General features: G+C 38.6%; 1 protein-coding gene across 1 annotated transcript in view; it reads left to right on the forward strand.

Annotated features, from left to right (window-relative positions):
* NIPAL1 (NIPA like domain containing 1) overlaps positions 1-21,274 on the forward strand; it is a 28,124-nt gene extending 6,850 nt beyond the window's left edge. The window contains exons 2-6 of the mRNA XM_059383505.1: positions 7,198-7,464; positions 12,630-12,686; positions 14,964-15,054; positions 16,836-16,996; positions 17,521-21,274. Of these exons, the coding sequence (XP_059239488.1) occupies positions 7,198-7,464; positions 12,630-12,686; positions 14,964-15,054; positions 16,836-16,996; positions 17,521-18,140 (1,196 nt within the window). The 3' untranslated portion in view covers positions 18,141-21,274. The remainder of the gene's footprint in view (positions 1-7,197; positions 7,465-12,629; positions 12,687-14,963; positions 15,055-16,835; positions 16,997-17,520) is intronic.
* The last annotated feature ends 409 nt before the right edge of the window (positions 21,275-21,683 follow it).

Consider the following 21,683-nt stretch of genomic DNA (forward strand, 5'->3'; position numbering starts at 1 on the left):
TGTGCTGCCGAAGCGAGCACAGAAAGTGACATTTTGAAGTGAGACTCAATGAAGAGGAGTTAGCTTTGCTTGCAACTACCAAGGCTAATTAGCAAGTAACAAAGCTTTGAGGCCGACCAGGAATTTAGCCTATGAAAGAGGATGAAAGAGAAAAAGAAAGAAAGAGAGAGAAGGAAAGGAAGAAAAGAAAGAAAGAAAAGAGGAAGGAAAAAGAAAGAAAACCAAAAAGCAAAACAATTGTAGAGAATATGGTTAGAGAGATAACTGGAGGCAGGATTCTGGAGGCTCTTGTAGACTGTGGTGGAGATTTCAGATTTTTCCTAAATGAGAAAGGAAGCCATTGTAGAATTTTAGAGGGAGAAATGACAAGATTGGGCCTACTAATCTAAAGACTCATTTCCCCTGATCTTACCCTCTGCTATATCCGGACCTTATCTCGGGCTGTCTCTCTTCCACCACCCCAGCCAGCCTGAAGTACATTCCCGCCACAGGGCTTTTGCATTTACCCATAGCAGAGAGGTTTGTCCACTTAATTAAAGAAAAAAAAATCCTTTTTGATACTTCCCTGCTTTCCAAGGCACTCAACATATTATGTAGTTATTAATTTACTTGTTTATTTATTTATTTTTGCCCCTCACTAGAATAGACATGAGGGCAGGAATTCTACTTTATTTACCATTGTATCCCCAGCTTCTAGAAAATGCCAGCCAGACAGTAGATACTTTTGTGGAGTCAGCGAGTGAAACAACTCACTAGTTTGATTTCAGGGAATGAGTGAGAGAGAGACACACACAATATGATGTCAGAGGTGAACAAGCTTCAGAACATGTAAAACTTAAGGAGTTCAGGATGAGGAGTTGAGGTTTTATTGTCATTGCAGTGAACGCTCATGGGGAGAGCAGAGGGAAGTTAAGCAGGGGAGTGATGGAATCTAATTCACACTGGCTGATATTTAGAGAGTACATTGCAGGGGACATAAAAAAATTCATTCATATTTTTTTCTATGATAAAAGAAATGGGCAGGTGTATCGGTCAGCTATTGCTACGTAATACACAGCCTAAAACTCAGTGGCTGAAAACAATAATGTATTCTTGCCTCTGCCTCTGAGGGTCAGCTGATGGTTGATTGATCTAGCCTGGGTTCACCTGGGTGTCTCTGCCTCAGGTCCCATGGCCACCTGGGTTTGTCTCCTTCAGGTGGGAAGAGCTTGGCTCTGCTCCCTGTGTGTGTTTCCATTCTGGAGCTCAGGCTGAAGAGGCCACAGCTGCTTAGGAAAACTCTATTCCTGACCAATACAGAGGTGGGAGAGAGTAAACCTAAGTGAGTAGGTGCATTTGAAGCCTGTCCTCATATTCCCCCTGCTGCTCTCCCACTGGCCACCAGCTCACCTGCAGCCTGACATCAGAAGAAAAATATTCTGCCCACATCAGGAGGGGTAAGGGACTAACTATTTGCTGAATAATAAGCCAAACTAACATGTAACTTAGATGGTGAGATAATGATTTCCTCAAACTGGAAATACCTGGTAGTGATTTAAAATTCAGTTTGGTTGTTTTTTTTTTTTTTTAAGATTCATTTATTTATTTATTTGACATACAGAGATCACAAGTAGGCAGAGAGGCAGGCAGAAAGAGAGAGGGGAAAGCAGGTCTTCTGCTGAGCAGGGAGCCCGATGCAGGGCTTGACCCCAGAACCCTGGGATCATGACCCGAGCAGAAGGCAGAGGCCCCAACCCACTGAGCCACTCAGGTGCCCCTAAAATTCAGTTTTTTTTTTTTTTTTTTTAAAAGTTTTTACCCATTTATTTGACAGAGACATCACAAGTAGACAGAGAGGCAGGCAGAGAGAGAGAGGGAAGCAGGCTTCCTGCTGAGCAGAGAGCCCGATGCAGGACTCAATCCCAGGACCCTGAGATCATGACCTGAGCCGAAGGCAGCGGCTTAACCCACTGAGCCACCCAGGCACCCTAAAATTCAGTTTTATGTTATCATTGACTCCTTAGGAAACAGCTTTGCTATTATATATAATTAACTGAATAATTTAAAGTATTATTCTCTATCTATAGGCAAATTGTACTTGAAAAATTATTCAAAGCATTTCAGCTTTGTGTAAACATTAATAACAACTTTTAGCTGCATTTACTTGTATTTGACGTTTTTACATTTCTGAAATAAAAAGAATACTGGCCTGGGAATTGGGTTGCTCCTTGGCTGTAATTCTGGCAATTACATGGCTTTGGCCAGTCACTTAATATCTTGGCATCAGTTTCTTTGAAACGTCTTTCGATTACAAGTGCCCAGGAGCTTAAAGCTGGTGTAGCAACAATGTTTATGAGCCACTGGGATTATAAGTAAATGACTCTGGGAACAAAGATCGTGTATGATCAAATCACAAAATTAGAAAAGGCATCTTCAGAATCACTGAGTAAAATTCCCTTATTTTAGAGATGAGGAAACTGAAACCAAGAGTAAATATTGAACTTGTCCATGACTAGAGACAGAAACAGAGCACAAGGTGAGGAAAGGCACACAATCCACAGAAAATTTAAATTTGCTTTGAAATCTTTAGTTTGTGTGTGTGTGTAAGTGACTTTCACACTTGTGCATGAAAGATACATATTAAGTTCAACCATACAGAACTGCTATTTTTATGGGGTCAAAATTGTCAAATATCATGAATTAGATATATTTCAACATAATTAAGAACTTTAGCAGTACTATTTGCGAGAATAAAAACATTGTACATGACTCAAATGTCCACCAACTATAAAACAGAAAAATTAATTGGGAGGTAAACATGCAGTGGAATTGTGTAGGACAGTGGGCAAAACCAAGTCCTACAGCCACAGGCAGGCGTCAACACTAACAAATCTCAAAAACAAGCAAGTCCCCAAAGAATACATACTGTATGATTTACATTTTATAAGATGCAGAAGCAAAACTAAACAATTTATTATTTAAATATACAGTCATATAAGGGAAATCTTTTTTTTTTTTTACCCCAAAAAAGTGATCTTACACAGTAAGTCAGGATAGTTGTCTCTTCGGAAAGGCAATGTTTATTCCTTAAATTAGGTGGTTGACACATTGGTGTGTATTGAATTTTTCTTTATAACCGATACATATTTTCTAAATATTAATTACACAATGTTTAGAAAAAATAATAATACCAAAGAAATAATACATGCTCCCTGCTGGCGGGAGTATAAATTAGGACCGTCACTTTGGAGGGCTATTATAGTGTCTATTAAAATAAAACATAATGAATGTAATTGATTTTCTCTATGTTGAACAAAGTTTAAATTCCCTGGATAATTACTTTGCTTACTAGAATCTCAAGAAGCCAACTGAGATAGCTCTAGATTCCTCTGAAATACTCCAGACTCCCTACCCACACATTCTACTTCGCCTGTCTCCTGCCTCGGCACTCCATCCTCCTCAACCCCCCCCCCCCCCCCCCCCCCCCCGCCCCCCCAACTCACCCTTCACTCCCTGACTCCCTCTTTCAGTCACATCTGCTGTAGGCCCTCTCCTCAACAGGCACCCAACATAAAACAATTTAAGGTCTAAGGTCAGAAGCTAGACAGGAGTTTATTATTTTTCCTGCCATAAAATTTACAGCATTAAAAGCTACTGCTCACAATGAGAACTTACAAAATGCAACAAAGATTATTTGCTTTTGCTTATAACCCTCTGCTCCCACACCCCCTAAAATGCTGGAAACATTTTGCTATGCCAACAGCTTAGAAGGAATATTGTTTCACTGGAATGAGACCTGCCTACTCTGTTTTCAGAGATGAAGTTTTGGAGTGGTTATGTTAATTACATAGTAAGTAACACTAATGCAGCCTTGGAATTCACTGGAAAGTCCAGTCAGATATTTTCTCAGGAAATAGTGTAATGGAAATTCTTACTGCAAAAATCACTTTCCATTCTTGGAGTTTTAAATGAGATGAACAGTGACTGAAACAAGATTGCTACGGGTTGGCTTGTTTGAAAATGAGCAATTCTGGGCGCCTGGGTAGCTCAGTGGGATCGAGCCCCACATTGGGTTCTCTGCTTGATGGGGAGCCTGCTTCCCCCTCTCTCTTTGCCTGCCTCTCTGCCTACTTGTGATCTCTCTGTCAAATACATAAACTCTTTTAAAATTATTTAAACAAATTTTTTAAAAAGGGAAATCTTTAAAAAAGAAAACGAGCGGGCGCCTGGGTGGCTCAGTGGGTTAAGCCGCTGCCTTCGGCTCAGGTCATGATCTCAGGGTCCTGGGATCGAGTCCCGCATCGGGCTCTCTGCTCGGCAGGGAGCCTGCTTCCTCCTCTCTCTCTCTCTCTGCCTGGCTCTCTGCCTACTTGTGATTTCTCTCTGTCAAATAAATAAATAAAATCTTTAAAAAAAAAAAAAAAAAAAAAGAAAACGAGCAATTCTTAAAACAACCTGCCTGAAAATTCCTCAATGTTACAGAATATTCCTGAAGTCGCATAATTCTCCTTGGAATATTTAGAAGTTTTGACTTAGAATTTATTCTGTTTCTTTAAAACAAAGTTGATTCATTTTCAACTTATGGAAATAGGTGAAATAATAATCACGAAAAGTTTCAATGCAATTATTTTACCTTTTCAGGGACCTGAACTTTATCATTGTTTCTTAACTTTGTTTTTTTGTTTTGTTTTTGGGTTTTATTTTGGGGTTTTTTTGTGTTTGTTGCTGTTGTTGTTGTTGTTTGCTTGTTTCTTAACTTTGTAAGTGGGAAATTCAGATAAACACATAATGTTATGCATGGAAGCATAGATCCAGTTACCAGAGTTTTGTTCCGAAGACATCATTTGGTCAAACTGTCCTTTGTTGTTCATAGGACTTCTTAAGATTTTTGAGATGTAAAACTAATTTTTTCATTGAATTCTAAAATTGTAGTTGATTCGTTTTTCTTTGCCCTTTTTGTTTAGAATAAATCAGAAGGGGAAAATACACTTCTTTAAAGAAAAAAATGAAATTTAAAAAAAAGAAAAAATGAAACTAATGTAACATTGTATGTTAACTGTACTTGAATTAAAATGAAATAATGGGGCACTTGGGTGGCACAGTCAGTTGAGCAGCCAACAATTGGTTTTGGCTCAGGTCATGATGTCAGGGTGGTGAGACTGAGCCCTGCATTGGTCTCCACCCTTACTTAGCACAGAGTCTGCTTGAGATTCTTTCTCCCTCTTCCTCTGCCCCTCCTGTTCTCTCTTTCTCTCTGTAAAATAAATAAATAAATCTTTAAAAAAATACAATAAATAAAATAAAAGGAAACGAACTATTGAGACTTCATCAAGCTAAAAAGCTTTTGCACAGCAAAGGAAACAGTTGATAAAACCAAATGATAACCTATAAGAATGGGAAAAGGTATTTGCAAATGTCTTATCAGATGATATACAGAGTACCCAAGGTCTATAAAGACTTTATCAAACACAATACCCCAAAAACAAATAATCCAATCAAGAAATGGGCAGAAGACATGAACAGAAATTTCTCCAAAGGAGACATACAAATGGCCAACAGACGCATGAAAAAATGCCCCACATCATTTGGCAACAGGGAAATACAAATCAAAACCACAACGTGATACCACCACACACCCATCAGAATAGCTAAAATTAACAAGTCAGGAAACAACAGATGTTGGTGAGGATGTGGAGAAAGGGGAGCCCTCTTACACTGTTGGTGGGAATGCAAGCTGGTGCAGCCACTCTGGAAAACAGTATGGAGGTTCCTCAAAAAGTTGAAAATAGAGCTACCCTATGACCAGCAATTGCACACATACTTAGCTTACTTGGGTATTTATCCAAAGGATATAAATATAAACCCAAATGTTTAGAGCAGCAATGTCCACAATAGCTAAACTATCAGAAGAACCCCAAATGTCCATCAACAGATGAATGGATAAAGAAATTCACAATGGAATTTTACTGAGCCATCAAAAAAAATGGAAATCTCACCATTTGCAACAACATGGTTAGAACTAGAGGGTATTACGCTAAGTGAAATAAGTCAAACGGAGAAAGACAATTATATGATTTGACTCACACGTGGCAGTTAAGAAACAAAACAAAGGATCATAGGGGAAGGGAGGGAAAAATAAAGTCAGACAAAATCAGAGTGAGAGACAAACCATAAAGAGACTCTTAACTCTAAGGAATAAACTGAGGGTTACTGGAGGGGAAGTGGGTGGGGGCTGGGGTAACTGGGTGATGGACATTAAGGAGGGCACGTGATATATGCAGCTGATGAATCACTGAACTCTGCCTCTGAAACTAATAATACATTTCTATGTTAGTTAAATGAATTTCAATAAAGTAAAATTTTTAAAAAATAAAAGGAAAAGAAAAGTTGAGAAAAGGGTCAGAAAATCTTGTCACGGTATCCCCTTGCCGGCAGCTAGCTTTTCAAGAGGAGCACAGATATAAAAGTTCCTTATATTGTCTACAGTGGGTTCATTTTGTGTTGTAATGTTTAGCTTGAAAATTCTAAGACCTTTAAAATAATGGGTCTGGTTCTGTAGATGTACATGTTTGTTTGAGTCCTTTTCTAAGAAAAGCATACTTGTGTTTAATTCATTTTTTTTTTTTTTTTACTAGATTTTATTTAGGAGAAGGTAGATGAGTAGACCTGAAAAATCATTCTTTGCAGGGAAAGTGGTACACAAAACTAAACCCACTTTTAAACAATTTTCGGAAATGCCCCATCACCCCGCCCAGCGGGTTAGCTAAATTGCCTATAAGATGCGGACAGATGAATTGCTGTGTCTGTCCCCACACTCAGGCATCACCACCGCTGCTTCCCAGGAGCCATGCTAATCAGGTAGAGCGGGGAGGTGGTCTAGGGGGCCATGATGAAGGGTGAGCGCCTCCCGCGTGCCAACAGCTACTCTTTTCTCTTGCTACTCTCCCAGGTGCTGTTTGCTGCAACAAAGGGCCAGCAAGTATTGCTGAAGTCTCCAGTTTATAAGAGAAAATCAGACTTTAGGGGACAGCTCTCATTTGTAAATGAACAGCTGTGTGGCCCTCCCACTGGGAAAGTTCTTCCACACAGTTAAAAAAAAAAAAAAAAACACACTCTCAGGACCATCCACTTGGGTTTCTCTTCCTTGGAGAAAAGCAGTAATTATTCATGTATCTCCCTTTGGTGTTTGTTGACATTTCCTTCTGTCCTTTCTTTCAGGCTATGTGCTGTCTCTGCTGTGCCCAAACTCCTCCCAGGCCTGGTGTGAGATCACGAACGTGTCGCAGCCTCTGGCTTTTCCTGGCCCCTACAGGGACCTGAATGCCAGCATAAACGCCTTCAGCAGTTCTGCAAAAGTTGAAAACAAATACAGTCTGTACATGGGCCTGGTGCTGGCGGTCAGTTCCAGTATTTTTATCGGCTCCAGCTTCATACTGAAAAAGAAGGGCCTCTTGCAACTGGCCAAGAAGGGCGTTACCAGAGCTGGTGAGAATCGGAGGCAACTAGCCCGTTCAAGTTTCTGCAGCAGCTGCGGAAATAATCCTGTTCTAAGACCGTAGTGCTACAGTAGTGATATTTTACTGTCTCTGTCTTAGCCCCTGTCTCTGTTCTTAGCAGATCTCCCCCTACAGTTTCCAGGGTTGAACCAGGTTGTGTCCCTTTGAGGGTGAAACTGAAGGTCTTGTTCCCAGAGGTTGAGTCCTCCTATCAGAGCTTTTGTGTGCAATTTCAGTGTTCAAGTTCAGATGTACATGTAGCTTCCCTGCTTAAGACATGTCAGTGGCTTTTCTTTGCACTCAGAATAAAACCCAATACCCTTCCCCAGTCTCTGACCTCCTGCGTAGGATGGTCCTTGCTACCTCTCTACCTGTATCTTCTGCCTCTCTCCCTGTCACCTACTTTGGTCTGCTTCCTGGAACAGACCAAGTTCTTTGGCCCTTCAATGCCTTTTCCCTTCACCTGGAATGCTCTTCTCCCTGGCCTGCCTTCTGGCTGACTCATCCTTCAGACTTCAGCTTGAGGATCATCACGTTGGCTGGTCTTCCTTTCTGGGGAGGTGTCCCCCACCCCCACCTCCATTACTGTCTATCATGGCATGAAGGGTGTCCTTCATGGTACCTGAAACAATCTGTCATTGTAGGTTTATTGCTTATTTACTCATTTATTGGTAGCAGACCCACAAGAGTAGGAACCTTCCCTAGGATAGTGTTTGGGACCCAATAAATATTTGTTAAATCAATAAATGCATAGCCATAGAATTAAGTTGCTATTTATAGTGATGCTTTACATGCTGAGTAACAGCTTAACTACCCTTCATTAACCATAATCTCCATTCATTTTTTCTCTTTTTTGTCATTTTATTGATAGGTAGTGGAGATACAAACTCTTCACACATTTAGTATATACAATTTGATGAGTTTGGACATATGAATATACCTGTGATACCACCACCATAACCAAGACAATAAACATTATCTATTACCTCCCAAAGTTTCTTTATGTCCCTTTTCCTTCTTTTGTTTTTTTTTTTTGGGGGGGGGGTTGGCCAGCAGAATATGTAACATGTCTACACTTCTGTGTTTTGTTTTGTTTTGTTTTTCTCTTTCAGACATTTCTTTTTATTTACAATTTGTGTTCAAGGCAAATTAATTCTATAATATGAGAAGTTACTATGAGTCAAAGCATAAATACACAAACACAATATATAATCCAAAATAGATGCATAGCATTCAGGTGTGAAACAAAACAGAATGTTCATTCACACACTGCAACTTGACATCTGTTGGATATTGTTGTTTCAGCACAGGTTCCTAAAGATGGAGGGAGAAATGACTTTGGTTATCAAGACTACTGTGGTCATATTAGATATTGGAACATCTAAGCATCCGTGCAAACAAGTCCTTACAGTGTTCATTTTTAAAAAGCTTTGTGTGCATTGAGACAGAAAACATCCAAGATTAATTAAGAGATGATTTCTTTTTTTTTTTTTTTAAGATTTATTGATTTATTTATTTGACAGATAGAGAGCACAAGTAGGCAGAGAGGCAGGCAGAGAGGAGGGGAATCAGTTTCCCCACTGAGCAGAGAACCCCATGTAGGGCTCGATCCCAGGACCCTGAAATCATGACCTGAGCCGAAGGCAGAGGCTTTAACCCACTGAGCCACCCAGGCGCCCCAATTAAGAGATGATTTCTTAAAATGTAGCTTAAGAAGTATGGGCACAGGGGCACCTAGGGGCTCAGCTGGTTGAGCTTTCTGCTCAGGTCATGATCTCGGAGTCCTGGGATGGAGCCACTCATTGGGGTGCCCTGCTCCTCGGGAAGCCTGCTTCTCCCTCTGCCTCTCCCCCTGCTTGTGCTCTCTCTCTCTTTCTCTGTCAAAAAAATAAAATCTTTAAAAAAGTAATAAAATAAAATAAATAAAAGTGGCATATCAATCCTCTGGGGGAAAGGATAGATTATTCAATCAAAAGTGTTAAGACAATTGGCAAAAATTAGGAAAAAATGTAAGAGTTCTACCTCATACCATTCAGGAATTTAAAATGAAATGATTTTCTCAAGAAACCTAAAAGGTCTTTCTAAGAATGTAGATAAAGGGAAGAATCTATTCTGTATAAAGGAAGAGACTATCTGGATTGATTTTTAAAAAAGAAAAAGAAAGAAAGAAAGAAAAGAAAGAAAGAAAGAAAGAAAGGAAAAGAAAGAAAGAATGGAAAAGAAAAGAAAAAGAATCCTACACAGCTACACCTTAACTAAAACTAAAAACCAAATGACATAGGGGCCAGGGGTGGAAGGAGTATTTCCAAAATATATGACAGACAAAGGATATTAAGATCCACAATATATAAAGAATGACCATAGTTGATAAGAAGAAGATTAGTAGCTTAAGATAAAATAGACAGATACGTAAACAAGAAACTCACAAAATAAGAAATGCAAGTGTCCAATAAACATATATAAGTAAATGTTATATCATTAGTACCAAAAGAGATACCATCATATAACAAGGAGTGCCTGGGTTGTTGTCTACTATCTATCTTATCTTTCTCTCTTTCTTTCTTTCTCTTTTTTTTTTTTTTTTTTTTTTTTTTTTTTTTTTTTTTTTTTGGTGGGTGGTGGAGGGAAGGGCAGGAACAGAGGGGGAGAGAGAGAGAGAATCTGAAATAAGTGTCACATCCAGCACAGAGCTGATCATGATGACTCCAAGATCATGACCATAGCAGAAATCAAGAGTCAGATGCTTGGATGCTTAATCAGCCGAGCCACACAGGTGCCCCTGTTGCCTACCATCTTAACAAGGTTTTGTATTTTCTTTAAAAGGCCCTACATTGGTAAGGGACTTAGGAAAATAAATAGCCCTCCCAAACATTGCTGGAGGCAGTATCAATGGGTACAAACTTTCCTAAGAGCAATTCGTAAAGCTTAAAAATGTCAGTGGCTTAAAACCTAATAATTCCACTTCTGGAAATGTATCTTAAGTGAACAAGGATGCCACCTATAGTTACATATTATTTATTTTTATTTATATTTACTTATATTTTTATTATATTTATTTTATATTTATATATATTTATATATATTTATATTTATATATATTTTATTTATAATTTTATTATATTTATTTATATTTATAGTTTATACTCCAGGATATTTATTTAAGGGTTTTATATAATGAGAATAAAAGTAGAAACTCAGTATGTGTATGTGTATAGCTGCACGCCGGTTAAGTAAATAATGATATGCCAGATTTTGAAATAATATTCAACCACTAATTAAGGACATGAGGAAGTATTTATGGTATATTAAATTTTAAAAGACATTATAAAATTATTTTGTAATATTCCAATTTAATCATGTGCATTGTAAGAAGAAAATCCCAAATCAACTACTTGGCAAGATAATCTTCACAGCTAATACACCCTGTTTCATTTAATCATAACAAAATCAGAGAGGTCAAATACATAGGATTAAGTATATTAAAATTGGTGAGAAAATTCCATTTTCTATAGCAAACGTACCTGTGACTTTAAGTCACAGATTACAGTAAAGAAAAGAATACCATTAGAATACCTCAGGAAATAATAATAATACAATTATTTATATTTTAAATTATTATCTGGAAAGGGAAAAAAATGTTTCTTCATTCTTAGGCTCTATCTAGCAAAAGCCAGATCTGAAATTTGATCATTTGTACTACGCTTTTTCTGTGTGTCACATTAGGGCTTTGGCTTTAAAATGTTCTTTAAAGAAATTAAGGACATTCTAGAGCCGTAATTGCCAATTAAGTGTTAAATTATCAAGCTTCTCTGTTATTGGTGTTTGTAAGAAAAAAGTACTTAAATTACTAACTGGAGCTGATCTTTCTAGTCTCAGACTGAAATGGATTCCTCCCCCCCCTAGATTTTCTCATGTTGTCTTACATTTATAAATCTAACCATTAATTTCATACTAAGGATGGTTCACTGAGTGTGTAATAAAAGGAGCAAGACAAAAAAAAAAAAAAAGAATACCTCAGGAAAGCTTTTTATCCTTTTCAGTAGACTAGAAACTCAATTTTCTGATGCCAAGGTAGAGAGTAAGGAGAGTCTAGCTGACTAATGTTTGTTACCCTCTGACTGACTATCCAAAATCTCAAAAGCTCTTCTGTCAACCACCTTCTTCCCCTTAAGGTACTGAGAGAATTTACAGCTTACGGTTTTCTGTCTTCAGTTTTAACTGTAGCTGAAACAAAGAATTTAGGATTTAGAATATTCTGTGTCCACACCTCTGGCGGGCATCCATACAGTAAACCTAATGATTAAACAAAATTTTCTTGCAAATGAAAAACTACAGAAATCAAAAGTGATGTAATTGAAAGCTGTCCAGGATCTTTAAAAAAAATGACCAAGTTGGGGCGCCTGGGTGGCTTAGTGGGCTAAAGCCTCTGCCTTCAGCTCAGGTCATGATCCTGGGGTCCTGGGATCAAGCCCCGCATGGGGCTCTCTGCTCAGTGGGGACCCTGCTTCTCTCTCTCTCTCTCTCTCTCTCTCTCTCTCTGCCTACTTGTGATCTCTGTCTGCCAAATAAATAAATAAAATCTTTTTTTAAAAAATGACCAAGTAAATAAGCTGAAGACTAGCTATCCTGAGTTGGCCTTAAGGTGGGGTCTCAATGGTGTGTCTCTCAATGGGTGGGGACCCCCACATTTGGGGGGTCCCAAATGTGGGGCAGTGATAGGGTGGAAGCCACTGGTGTGGGAGATGAAAAATTCACCTGAGGCAGAACAAAGGAGCCAGAAGTTGATTGAATACACCTCAAGAAAGGGAGTGGTGGGCAGAACCGCAGAGGAGAGGCTGTCTGACCCTAGGTAGTGGGTGGGGGCTGCTTTTATAGGGGGAAGATAAGGAGATATGGGAATGTATGGAATTCTCCCTTTTTTGGTTAACTGTGCTTAGTCCTAAGTAGCCCAGTAGTCAGGTAGGGCCCGTGGGTATCTTGAGGTGGTCTCCCAAGGGGCCTTTTCTGCATTCCATTGCTCAAGGCTGTTTGCCTGGGCTTGACCCTTGAGTCTTGCCTTTTCCAACCGTATCCCATTACCTCTCCTCGTAGTCAGCTCTTGAAACCTTCTTCCTCCAGTTAAGAACTTAATTTTAATTTTTATTATGCTCCTAGGGCAAGGTGGACATTCTTACCTCAAGGAATGGCTCTGGTGGGCCGGATTACTGTCAAGTAAGTCCTTTACTGCTCAGAAGAGTGTTTGCTTGTAACATGATCAATAAATTACACGGAATTGTTCAACATTGATTACTTTATCTTCCTGGTAAGGATGGCATTCAAGTCTAGAAATTTTCGTGTGGGTATCATATATTGTCTTATATGTAAAATAAGTTCTAGGTTTTTAGAATTAATTATTCCTCTTCTCTCCCTCCACCTCCATGTTCTCAATACTGTCCTGGAATGCAAGGGCAGGGAAGTTAACATTTGAAATATTATATTTTAATCACAAACTTCTCCTTAGGTTATATCTTATTCCCTGGAGCAACTGAGGAAAATGCCTTCTTCCCACATTTCCCTGCTTCTAATTGGAACCTGTGACTGTCCTAGCTGCATGTTTTCTGACGAATGGGTTTATTTTACTGGTCAGGACCAAAATGTGGGTAGACTTAAGTCCCCTCTGGCTGCTTAGCACTGAACAAGTGGAGAGAAGCTGAAGCTTGTCGACACTGCCCTTCTCCCAGACTTGCCCTGAGGACACCGAGACTATTGGATGGAAAGCACAGTATAGATGCTCATGTGATGTGCAGAGAAGGCAGTATTATCTCTCGTGGCACTTCTGTAGATTTCTATCTCCTCCCCTAAATCCTCCAAAGATTCTTGAGTCCCAACCTAAAACTACCAAATGTGGGACCTCATAAACTGTCATTTCCCACCGCCTGCCGACCACCTCCCTCTGCAGCAAGAAGCCTGCAGACTTCCATTTATTTTCCCATACTACGTGACACACATCAGACTTGTGCGATCCTCTTCTGCCAAAGAATTGGGAAAGAACTTTCTACAATATTAGAACTTTCTCTAATATTAGAATCTCCAAAGATGATAAATAAGAATTATTTAAATTTAAACGTGTATAGATAGCCCTTTTGTAGTTGTTAAGGTGTTTTCTGATTCCTTACTTCATTGGAATAAAAATTGACAGGGACTGAACTGAGAAGATTCCAGATAGATACTTTGGATGATTTTTTTCTCCTTTTCTCTCTCTCCTTTTTGTGTCTCCCACCCTCTGCCTGCACAATAGGATGAAGATATAAGGAGAAGGTTATGTGGCTACATTTACAGTTTTATTCTCATCAGGTACAAAGTTCATGCTAGTATTGAAGAGAAAAAAGCAGAAGTCTACAACATTAGAGATTTTTATCTAGTGACAAACATACAGCACTTCAATCACGAAATTAATGTTTTCCTGGAAAGCTGTCTATTGAGATAAAAATATAAATATTATCAAGTGTTCAAGAAAGCTTCATATTTGAAGAAAACTGCCATGGCTCTTCTTAGAAGAGCAGTCTCCCAGTTGCTCTGTTCTGGAAGCTTCTATCTGTGTTACAATATTTCCCTAAACCTGAGTACTCCTGAAGATTTGGCTGGGAGAGAAGGGAAGGCTGGGAGCATAGCAACCAGAGGGGAAAAGGAAAGTATTCTGGTGTCTTTTATCTGTTCCAGAAGCTCTCTCTACAATGTAAGTGTTTTCTTGACGTGATTTGCCCTCATGAAATACTACATTCTGTGGGCAACTGTTCAGTTGTAACCCATAAGAATAATTTGGCCCTCAGACAAGAACCTGTCCTTAGAGGGAGTTTCCCTGACTCTAGAGGTCATCTCACTAGAAGTGTAGAGTTTCTCAGATAAGAGAAAGATGGCAGGAGCCCATCCCTGTGATTGTAAAGCCCTTCAGATCTCCTCCAGCTTCTAAGATACTGTCAAGGTGCTCTTGGGCCATCTACAATTCAGAGATGCCTAGCTCCTTGGGCCTGTGGTAGGCATTTCTGGCTATCTTCTGCCAGCTCAGTAGACCTCCGCAGAGCATTCTAATTTGCCACAGGGTTTTTGTTAATGTGCTTAACAGTAAGCATGCTTGAGCGCCTAGAATAATTCTTTGCTTAGGCCAAAACTACCTCTCATTAGATTTTGTCAAAATGACCAACTGACCAACTATGTTTTTGTTAGTGACATAACTAAAATCTCTACTGGAAGTCATTTAAAGTGTGTAATCATCTGACCTCAGGTTTTGCATGGATTGAGTTCATATCACCAGGTAATTACAATGTGTCTGCATCCCTTAAGACCTATCCTTCCCCACCCTCCATAGGAAAACATCAAATTGTTCCTTTTAGCTAGATCTGTCAGTATCTCTGGGATGGAAGTCTACCTACCACTTTGCATGCATTATTGCTTTTTCTCTTCTGGCGAATAAGTCCGTCTCTCACATCACCCCTGTGGCTTGCTTTCCAGTGGGAGCCGGCGAAGCGGCAAATTTTGCAGCCTACGCTTTTGCACCTGCCACCTTGGTCACCCCGCTGGGTGCTCTGAGTGTTCTCATAAGGTATGTGAGAAATGAACTCAGCTTCTTTTTTTTTTTTTTTTTTAATTTATTTATTTTCAGAAAAACAGTATTTCTTTTTTTTTTTTAAGATTTTATTGATTTATTTGTCAGAGAGAGAGAGAGCACAAGCAGGGGGAGCGGCAGGCAGAGGGAGAAGGAGAAGCAGGCTCCCTGTTGAACAGGGAGCCTGATGCGAGACTCAGTCCCAGGACCCCAGGATCATGACCAGAGCCAAAGGCAGATGCTTAACCACCTGAGCCACCCAGGTGTCCCTGAGCTTGGCTTCTGTAGAGATGTCAGTACCATGATGAATATAAACCACAAGAAATACATCGTTAAACATATCTTAAAGTATCATACAACTCATGTGAGAAGACACAGGAAAGCGCATGAGCGTGGGAATAAATTGTGGTGTTATTTAGAAAACCTATGAGGGTGGGCCTGGTTTCCTGCTAACATAAAGTAATCCTGTGTTACGTTTGTGTTTATTCAAAGAAGACTTGCAGTTGTTTTTGTTTTTTTTTTTCTCTCTCTCTCACCTAAACACATTGCCACAGCCCGTTCAGTCCTTTGTGTTGTCATAGTGGTTAATGACCATGGTGGTCATTGGTCATGGTGGAGGACTTTTAAAAGCATAGTGTTTGGGTTAAAGGTCAACTCTCACTTCAAGTCTTCCCTTGTTTGCCAGAGAGTTGTGTTTGGAGACCTTCTAGTTTCTTTTGGTAATGGAAACGGGAATAATTTTCATGTTTGTAGAACAGGAGATCTCATTTTTCTGAGCAGTCATTACTATGATCCCAAATGATCGTGTTCAGTGGATGCAGGAAATTTTATAGCTAAGCAACTCTATTATTTATTGTATTTTATCTCCATTCAGTATCCACCTTGGGTGGAAAACCTATGACTAGGCCAACCCACTTCTTTTCACGTTCTTTGTAGGACTGTTGAGAGAAGTAAATGAGTCAGTACACATAGAACTCTAGAACACTGTCTACGCATGGGACCATAACTCTTAGTAGTAGCAATGTTTTGGCTGAGGCTGCTGTCCTCACTGACTCTAAGAAGGTGCCAGGTGCTGGACGACAGTCTCAAGTGCATCTTGGTACAGATCATAATGGTACTCCCATGTGGGAGTGCCAGGGCATCAAGAGAAGGAGGCCGGAGTGCAGAAGCCCCAGCAGACGTATTTTGTGGAACAGCAGGATGGCATAGTCTGGTGTCCATGATGGTACCAACAGAACTTCCTGAGGCCATGGCAACCAAAGTAGTGGGGACTGTTGAGTAAGTGAAAGTATCAGGGAAGTAGCAGCTGGTAAGGAAATACTTCAGTATTTTGACAACCCATGTGGTTATTCTTGTGTGTCCTTGCTACATATCAGCCCTGAGCTGGTGATTCTTCTTTAGACATGGATCTTTCTTGAAGCTTCCATGAGCACACATAATCTCAATGAATCTTGCCAGTAAGATATAAAAGATCTTCCATTTTGTTTGGCTTTGCGGGAGAAGATGGGAAAATAAAATTAATTGGGTGGGACTTACCTCTCTTGGGAAGATGCCACGGTTCAGAATGTCTGTTAAAACCCTTTTGATATAAAAGCAAGCAGATTTGATTGACCATTTCTGAGTCTTAAAACTAATCAGGTGTTTCAGTGTCCTGTAGTGTATACAGCTCAGTTGATTGGCAACTGGGATAGAAGGGTGGGTACCACAGTGGGACTTGTGAGCTGCTACGGAATCCAATGTTAACTGAATGAGAGTGACTTTTTTTCTTCTCCCAACAGTGCAATCTTGTCTTCCTACTTTTTAAATGAGCACTTGAACATTCATGGGAAAATAGGCTGCATATTAAGTATATTGGGGTCAACCGTGATGGTTATCCATGCCCCACAAGAAGAGGAAGTCACTTCTTTGCATGAAATGGAAATGAAATTGAGAGACCCAGGTCTGTGATTCAACCAAAAGAAACACTCAGATTCTGTTCCACTTTCTCTCCTCATCAAATGAATTTGGAATAATACTGTAAAAGGCTCCCTTCAAGCTTCCTTGTGGGTTGGGTGATACAGTGAGATTTGACTGTATTACAAGTCTTTGGTAAAGGTGACACAATGTACTGGTCCAGATTTGCTCTCTACACAGCGAAAGGAGATGGGAATAGGAGGAGTAAAAGGCATATACTCTAACCCCAACTTTGGCCACTTTCTCCCTCTGAAAATAAAAAGTCTATCAGACGATACGTGCCATACCTCATAGTGTTATCTGTGCAATTCAAATGATATGTTTGTGAAGGTCCATTGTAAAATGCCCAGAGCCATGCAGTAAAATGCTGTTTTGTTTCTGTTATTTTAAGTTAATCTCACTTCTCATTCAGAAACACCTGCCCTCCTAAACTCATGGCTAACATGATTTTGCAAAAGATAGAATGCTACTAGCATTTTCTGAAGTCTAATTCTTTTCTCTTCCAAACAGGATTTATTTCCTTTGCTGTGATCGTAACTGTGATCTCATTGGTGCTGATTTTGATCGTGGCTCCCAAGAAGGGACAGACCAATATATTGATCTACATTTCAATCTGTTCATTGATTGGAGCGTTTTCAGTGTCTTCTGTCAAGGGCCTGGGAATTGCCATTAAGGAACTATTGGAATGGAAGCCAGTTTACAAGCATCCCCTGGTCTTCGTTTTGCTGGCTGTACTTGTGCTCTCAGTGACGACACAGATTAACTATCTCAACAAGGCCCTGGACACCTTTAATACATCTCTTGTGACTCCCATTTATTATGTATTCTTCACGTCCATGGTAGTAACTTGCTCCGCCATCTTATTCCAAGAATGGTACGGCATGAAAGCTAGAGATATCATTGGGACGCTGAGTGGGTTCTTTACCATTATCAATGGCATCTTCCTTCTAAATGCTTTTAAGCACACTGACATTACCTGGAGTGACCTGACATCCACTACTCAGAAAGAAGTCCTCTCTCTGAATGGTAGTGAAGACAAATATGTCCTACTAGAGAACACAGAATGTTCAACCCCAGGATTCAATGATGACATTACCTTGTTTAGCAGGACTGATGATCAAAGTCTCTAGCAACCCTGAACTTAAATATAAGACACCTGAAGAGGATAGGAAATGCCGGATTTTTTTTTTTAAGAACTATTAGGAAAGCTGGTATTTTTAAAGTTCTAACTAATAATCTAGATGTGAGATGGAAAAAAAAAAAAAGGAGGCCTTCCTTTTTGGCCATCAAATTTGAAAGTCAAGATTTGGATCCTCCCCCGAGAAGACTTCTACTGTTTTTCATTTCTACAAACTTGAAATATTCTCTGAGCAGAAAAGAAGTTAGGGTTGCATGAGTTTCCAAGTAATCTCTTCTGGTCACAATATATTTGTCTCTGCCAAGTGGCTCTTCATTTCTTTGGCTGCTATTCTTAGTAATTCATAGATAAACTCAACTATGTGCCGATTAGCAAAGTATCAATCATCATTCTCTGATGAGTCATAGTTTCAAATTATTAAACCTGAGAAGTGAGATTACTGATGCTTCCTCCCACCCCCACCCAACTTCTATAACTTCCTTCTTTCTAAACTAGATGCTAAAGAGTGGAGTGTTAAAGAAAAAATAGGCCTGCCTTGGAAATTTGCTCCCTGGTGGGCTAGAATGCAGAAGACACACAGCCCATGAGGGGCTTATCAATTGTAATTTATTGCCATATTAGAAAAATTTATTACCAATTCAACGGAGGAGAATGGAGAAGGGAGAGAAATACCTAAATGAAACATGGTGTTTTTTCTTTTTCATAAAAACAAGTGCAAATGATTCGAGTCAAGGCTTCTTTTAACTCAAAACTGAACAATGTAAGACAAAATTGAATTTCTGGAGAATTCCAAGTGATTTCAGCTTTGGAGTTCCTTATATTCACTTTGTCCCTTTTTCTGTTATCCCAAAGATCATTTTTCTTGTTGACAGAGAGACTTTTATAAAAGTAACTGATATATTACTTTAGGATTATATGGTACACCTCAATTTTTCTCAAATATCTAATCTGCAAAGAGTAAGTTTTCCACAGACTGTTTGGAAACCATTAGAAAAATCTTTTTGAAAACTTGAATGAGTCATCATAATTGTTCTCTCAAATTTGACACTTTCACCCTTATTAAGGAAATTATAGTCACTAACCTTTTTAAAAACATACATATCCTACCACTATAAGTGGTAGATTTTTCTTTTTCTGTTGAATTTCATCCTGACCATATTTTCCATACATTTTATTGAGAAGTGTTTTGGGAGAATAGGAAGGGGAGTGAAATTCCCAGAAAACAAAATATTGAGACCTTGGGGACTAGTACAGGAAAATACCTTTTGGATATTAACACTTCTATGTGATTTTTCTATCTCCAAGTATACAGTAGGAATAACATTTTTGGTGGGCTTTCATGTCTATGGACAAATATCACTCACTGATTTCAAGAGAAAATTACCTACTTCCAGACTAAACTTATTTCTGTCAAAGCAAAAATCCTAACCAAAAGATTACAAGATTAACACAAAGAAAACAAAAACCTTCAGGTTGATTCAGTTTTTCTGGTCCAACATTAGAAGTTATTTTATTTGTTTGTTTGTAATCCAGCTCAAGTCTGTCCTGGGCAATAATAGTAAATTCTCCTATTGAGAATTTTATTCCACTGATTTTAGCATTTCCCAGTTCAGTTGGGCTCTCATTGATGTTCCCAGGGATATCCTGAGGTGATGTTAAAGTTAGAAAGGACTGTCAATGTCTCTGCAGCGTAGGTCAATGTTGAGTGCACCTCAGTGCGTTCTTATTTTTGAAAACTAATAATCCATGGGAGATACATGGGTTGATACCTCAGGTCAAGTATGTGTTTACTCTGTTGGTTGCTGTTTCACTTTCGCTGTATATCAGATACATAAGCTATGAGCACAAGTTTGTAGGAGAAGTATTTTCTGAAAAGGAAGCGTTAAAAATGGTAGAAATTCTTTTAAAGATTTTTTTTTCCTATTGAAAAACTCCACTGGTTTCTCCAGGACATGTTCTTAGTGAGGAAATTAAGGGCATCCAACCTGAGGCTGTGCTGGTTCTCCACTCTAGTGAAAGTCAATGTCACCTGTTACAAAGCTTTGCCCTTGGTGTATTGCACCCAGGCTAAAGGCTCATGGAACACAAGAACTCGTGTGTATCCTGGATTGGAAAATGAACTGGTGTTGACATACATGCCCAGGAGAAAGGCTGAGAAATATTTAACAAGTTGAAACATGTTGGAGAAACAATGAAATATTTTTAAAACTAAAAATCCCTGGAGGGTATATGCATGGAAAAACCAAAATGTCATTGTAAATCTAAAACCAACAATAATTTTTCCCAAACAGGAAGATGTTGTCTAAGAAGGAATAAAATGCTGGATCCCTGTATTCAGACTGACTATGTTAGTCTTACCTGGTAGTTTCATGTATGTATATATTATAACATATATTTTTATTTCACTAGGTTTCTTAAGATTTATTAGGTGAATATCATGGGTCATTAGGGATGGCAAGGCTGTCTTCACACAGCCAGATTGAAGGTTTTCCCAAATTCTTTGAATATAATAGTTTCATCTTACTTTTGACATAGTTTTATTCTTAGGTCAATGCTTAAGAACTTTGTTTTTAGTTCAGATTGCATACAGTTTTCATAAAACTCTTTAGATTCAGCAGATGAAATTAACACCTTTGTTTTAAGATTACAAAATGAAATACACAGAAAACACCCCACCTCAGGCCTGATGTAGGAGGCATTTAACAGAATTTAGTTCTTTTTGAAATGACATTTTCTTACAGTCTTGTTACTAGACGGTTAAGAATCATTAGTTTCCAATTTTCATACATTCTTTGTCTTTTCTTGACTTGTGTCACATTACCTTGTTTTAAATAATCCAAGTGGAAATGAATTACAATTATCTCAACACCAAAATGAATCCAAAAAAATATTTTTTCTTAAAGCCCATAAATCTGAACTAAATGCAATCTTCACATTCTAACAAAACTTTATGGAAAAGTAATTTGTATAAATATCTATGAGATGTTCTAAATATTTTAAATAAACTCTAGAGTCATGAAATTTTCTATTTTTCAAATGTTTATATGTACTGTTCATTTTAGAAAGCTTACGAATTTTAATGTTTCTGTATATTTTTCATTTGCAATAAAATGTGGTTTAATCACGTTTGTTGGAGTTCACTTTTTAGTTTATTGAAATTAAGTATATGTAGTGGCAAAAATGTCCCCATGTAGATTTGAGACTTTTTTTTTTTTTTTTAAAGTTTTGAGGTTAAAAAAAGAAACTGCACTTGGGTTAATTTTGCTCTATCATTTTCCTTGAAATTGAAATCTGTTTTTTAGAAGAAGTTTTCTCCACAAAACCATTTCCTGTGTAACTGATTTGACACCTGAACCAAAGGTAGGAGAAAAGCATCTTATCTTTAAATGATTGTATTGAACAAAACAGGTGTTTAAAGCAGTGAGTGTAATGAAATCTCTCAGTTCAGGAATTCAAAATGAGAAAACATTATGAAAATACCTGGTAGCATTGCATTATATTAAAATCACATTTACAGCCTCAGCAAATTGAAGAA

The sequence above is a fragment of the Mustela nigripes genome, chromosome 1 (assembly GCF_022355385.1).
Source record: "Mustela nigripes isolate SB6536 chromosome 1, MUSNIG.SB6536, whole genome shotgun sequence".
In the NCBI taxonomy this organism is placed as follows: domain Eukaryota; kingdom Metazoa; phylum Chordata; class Mammalia; order Carnivora; family Mustelidae; genus Mustela; species Mustela nigripes.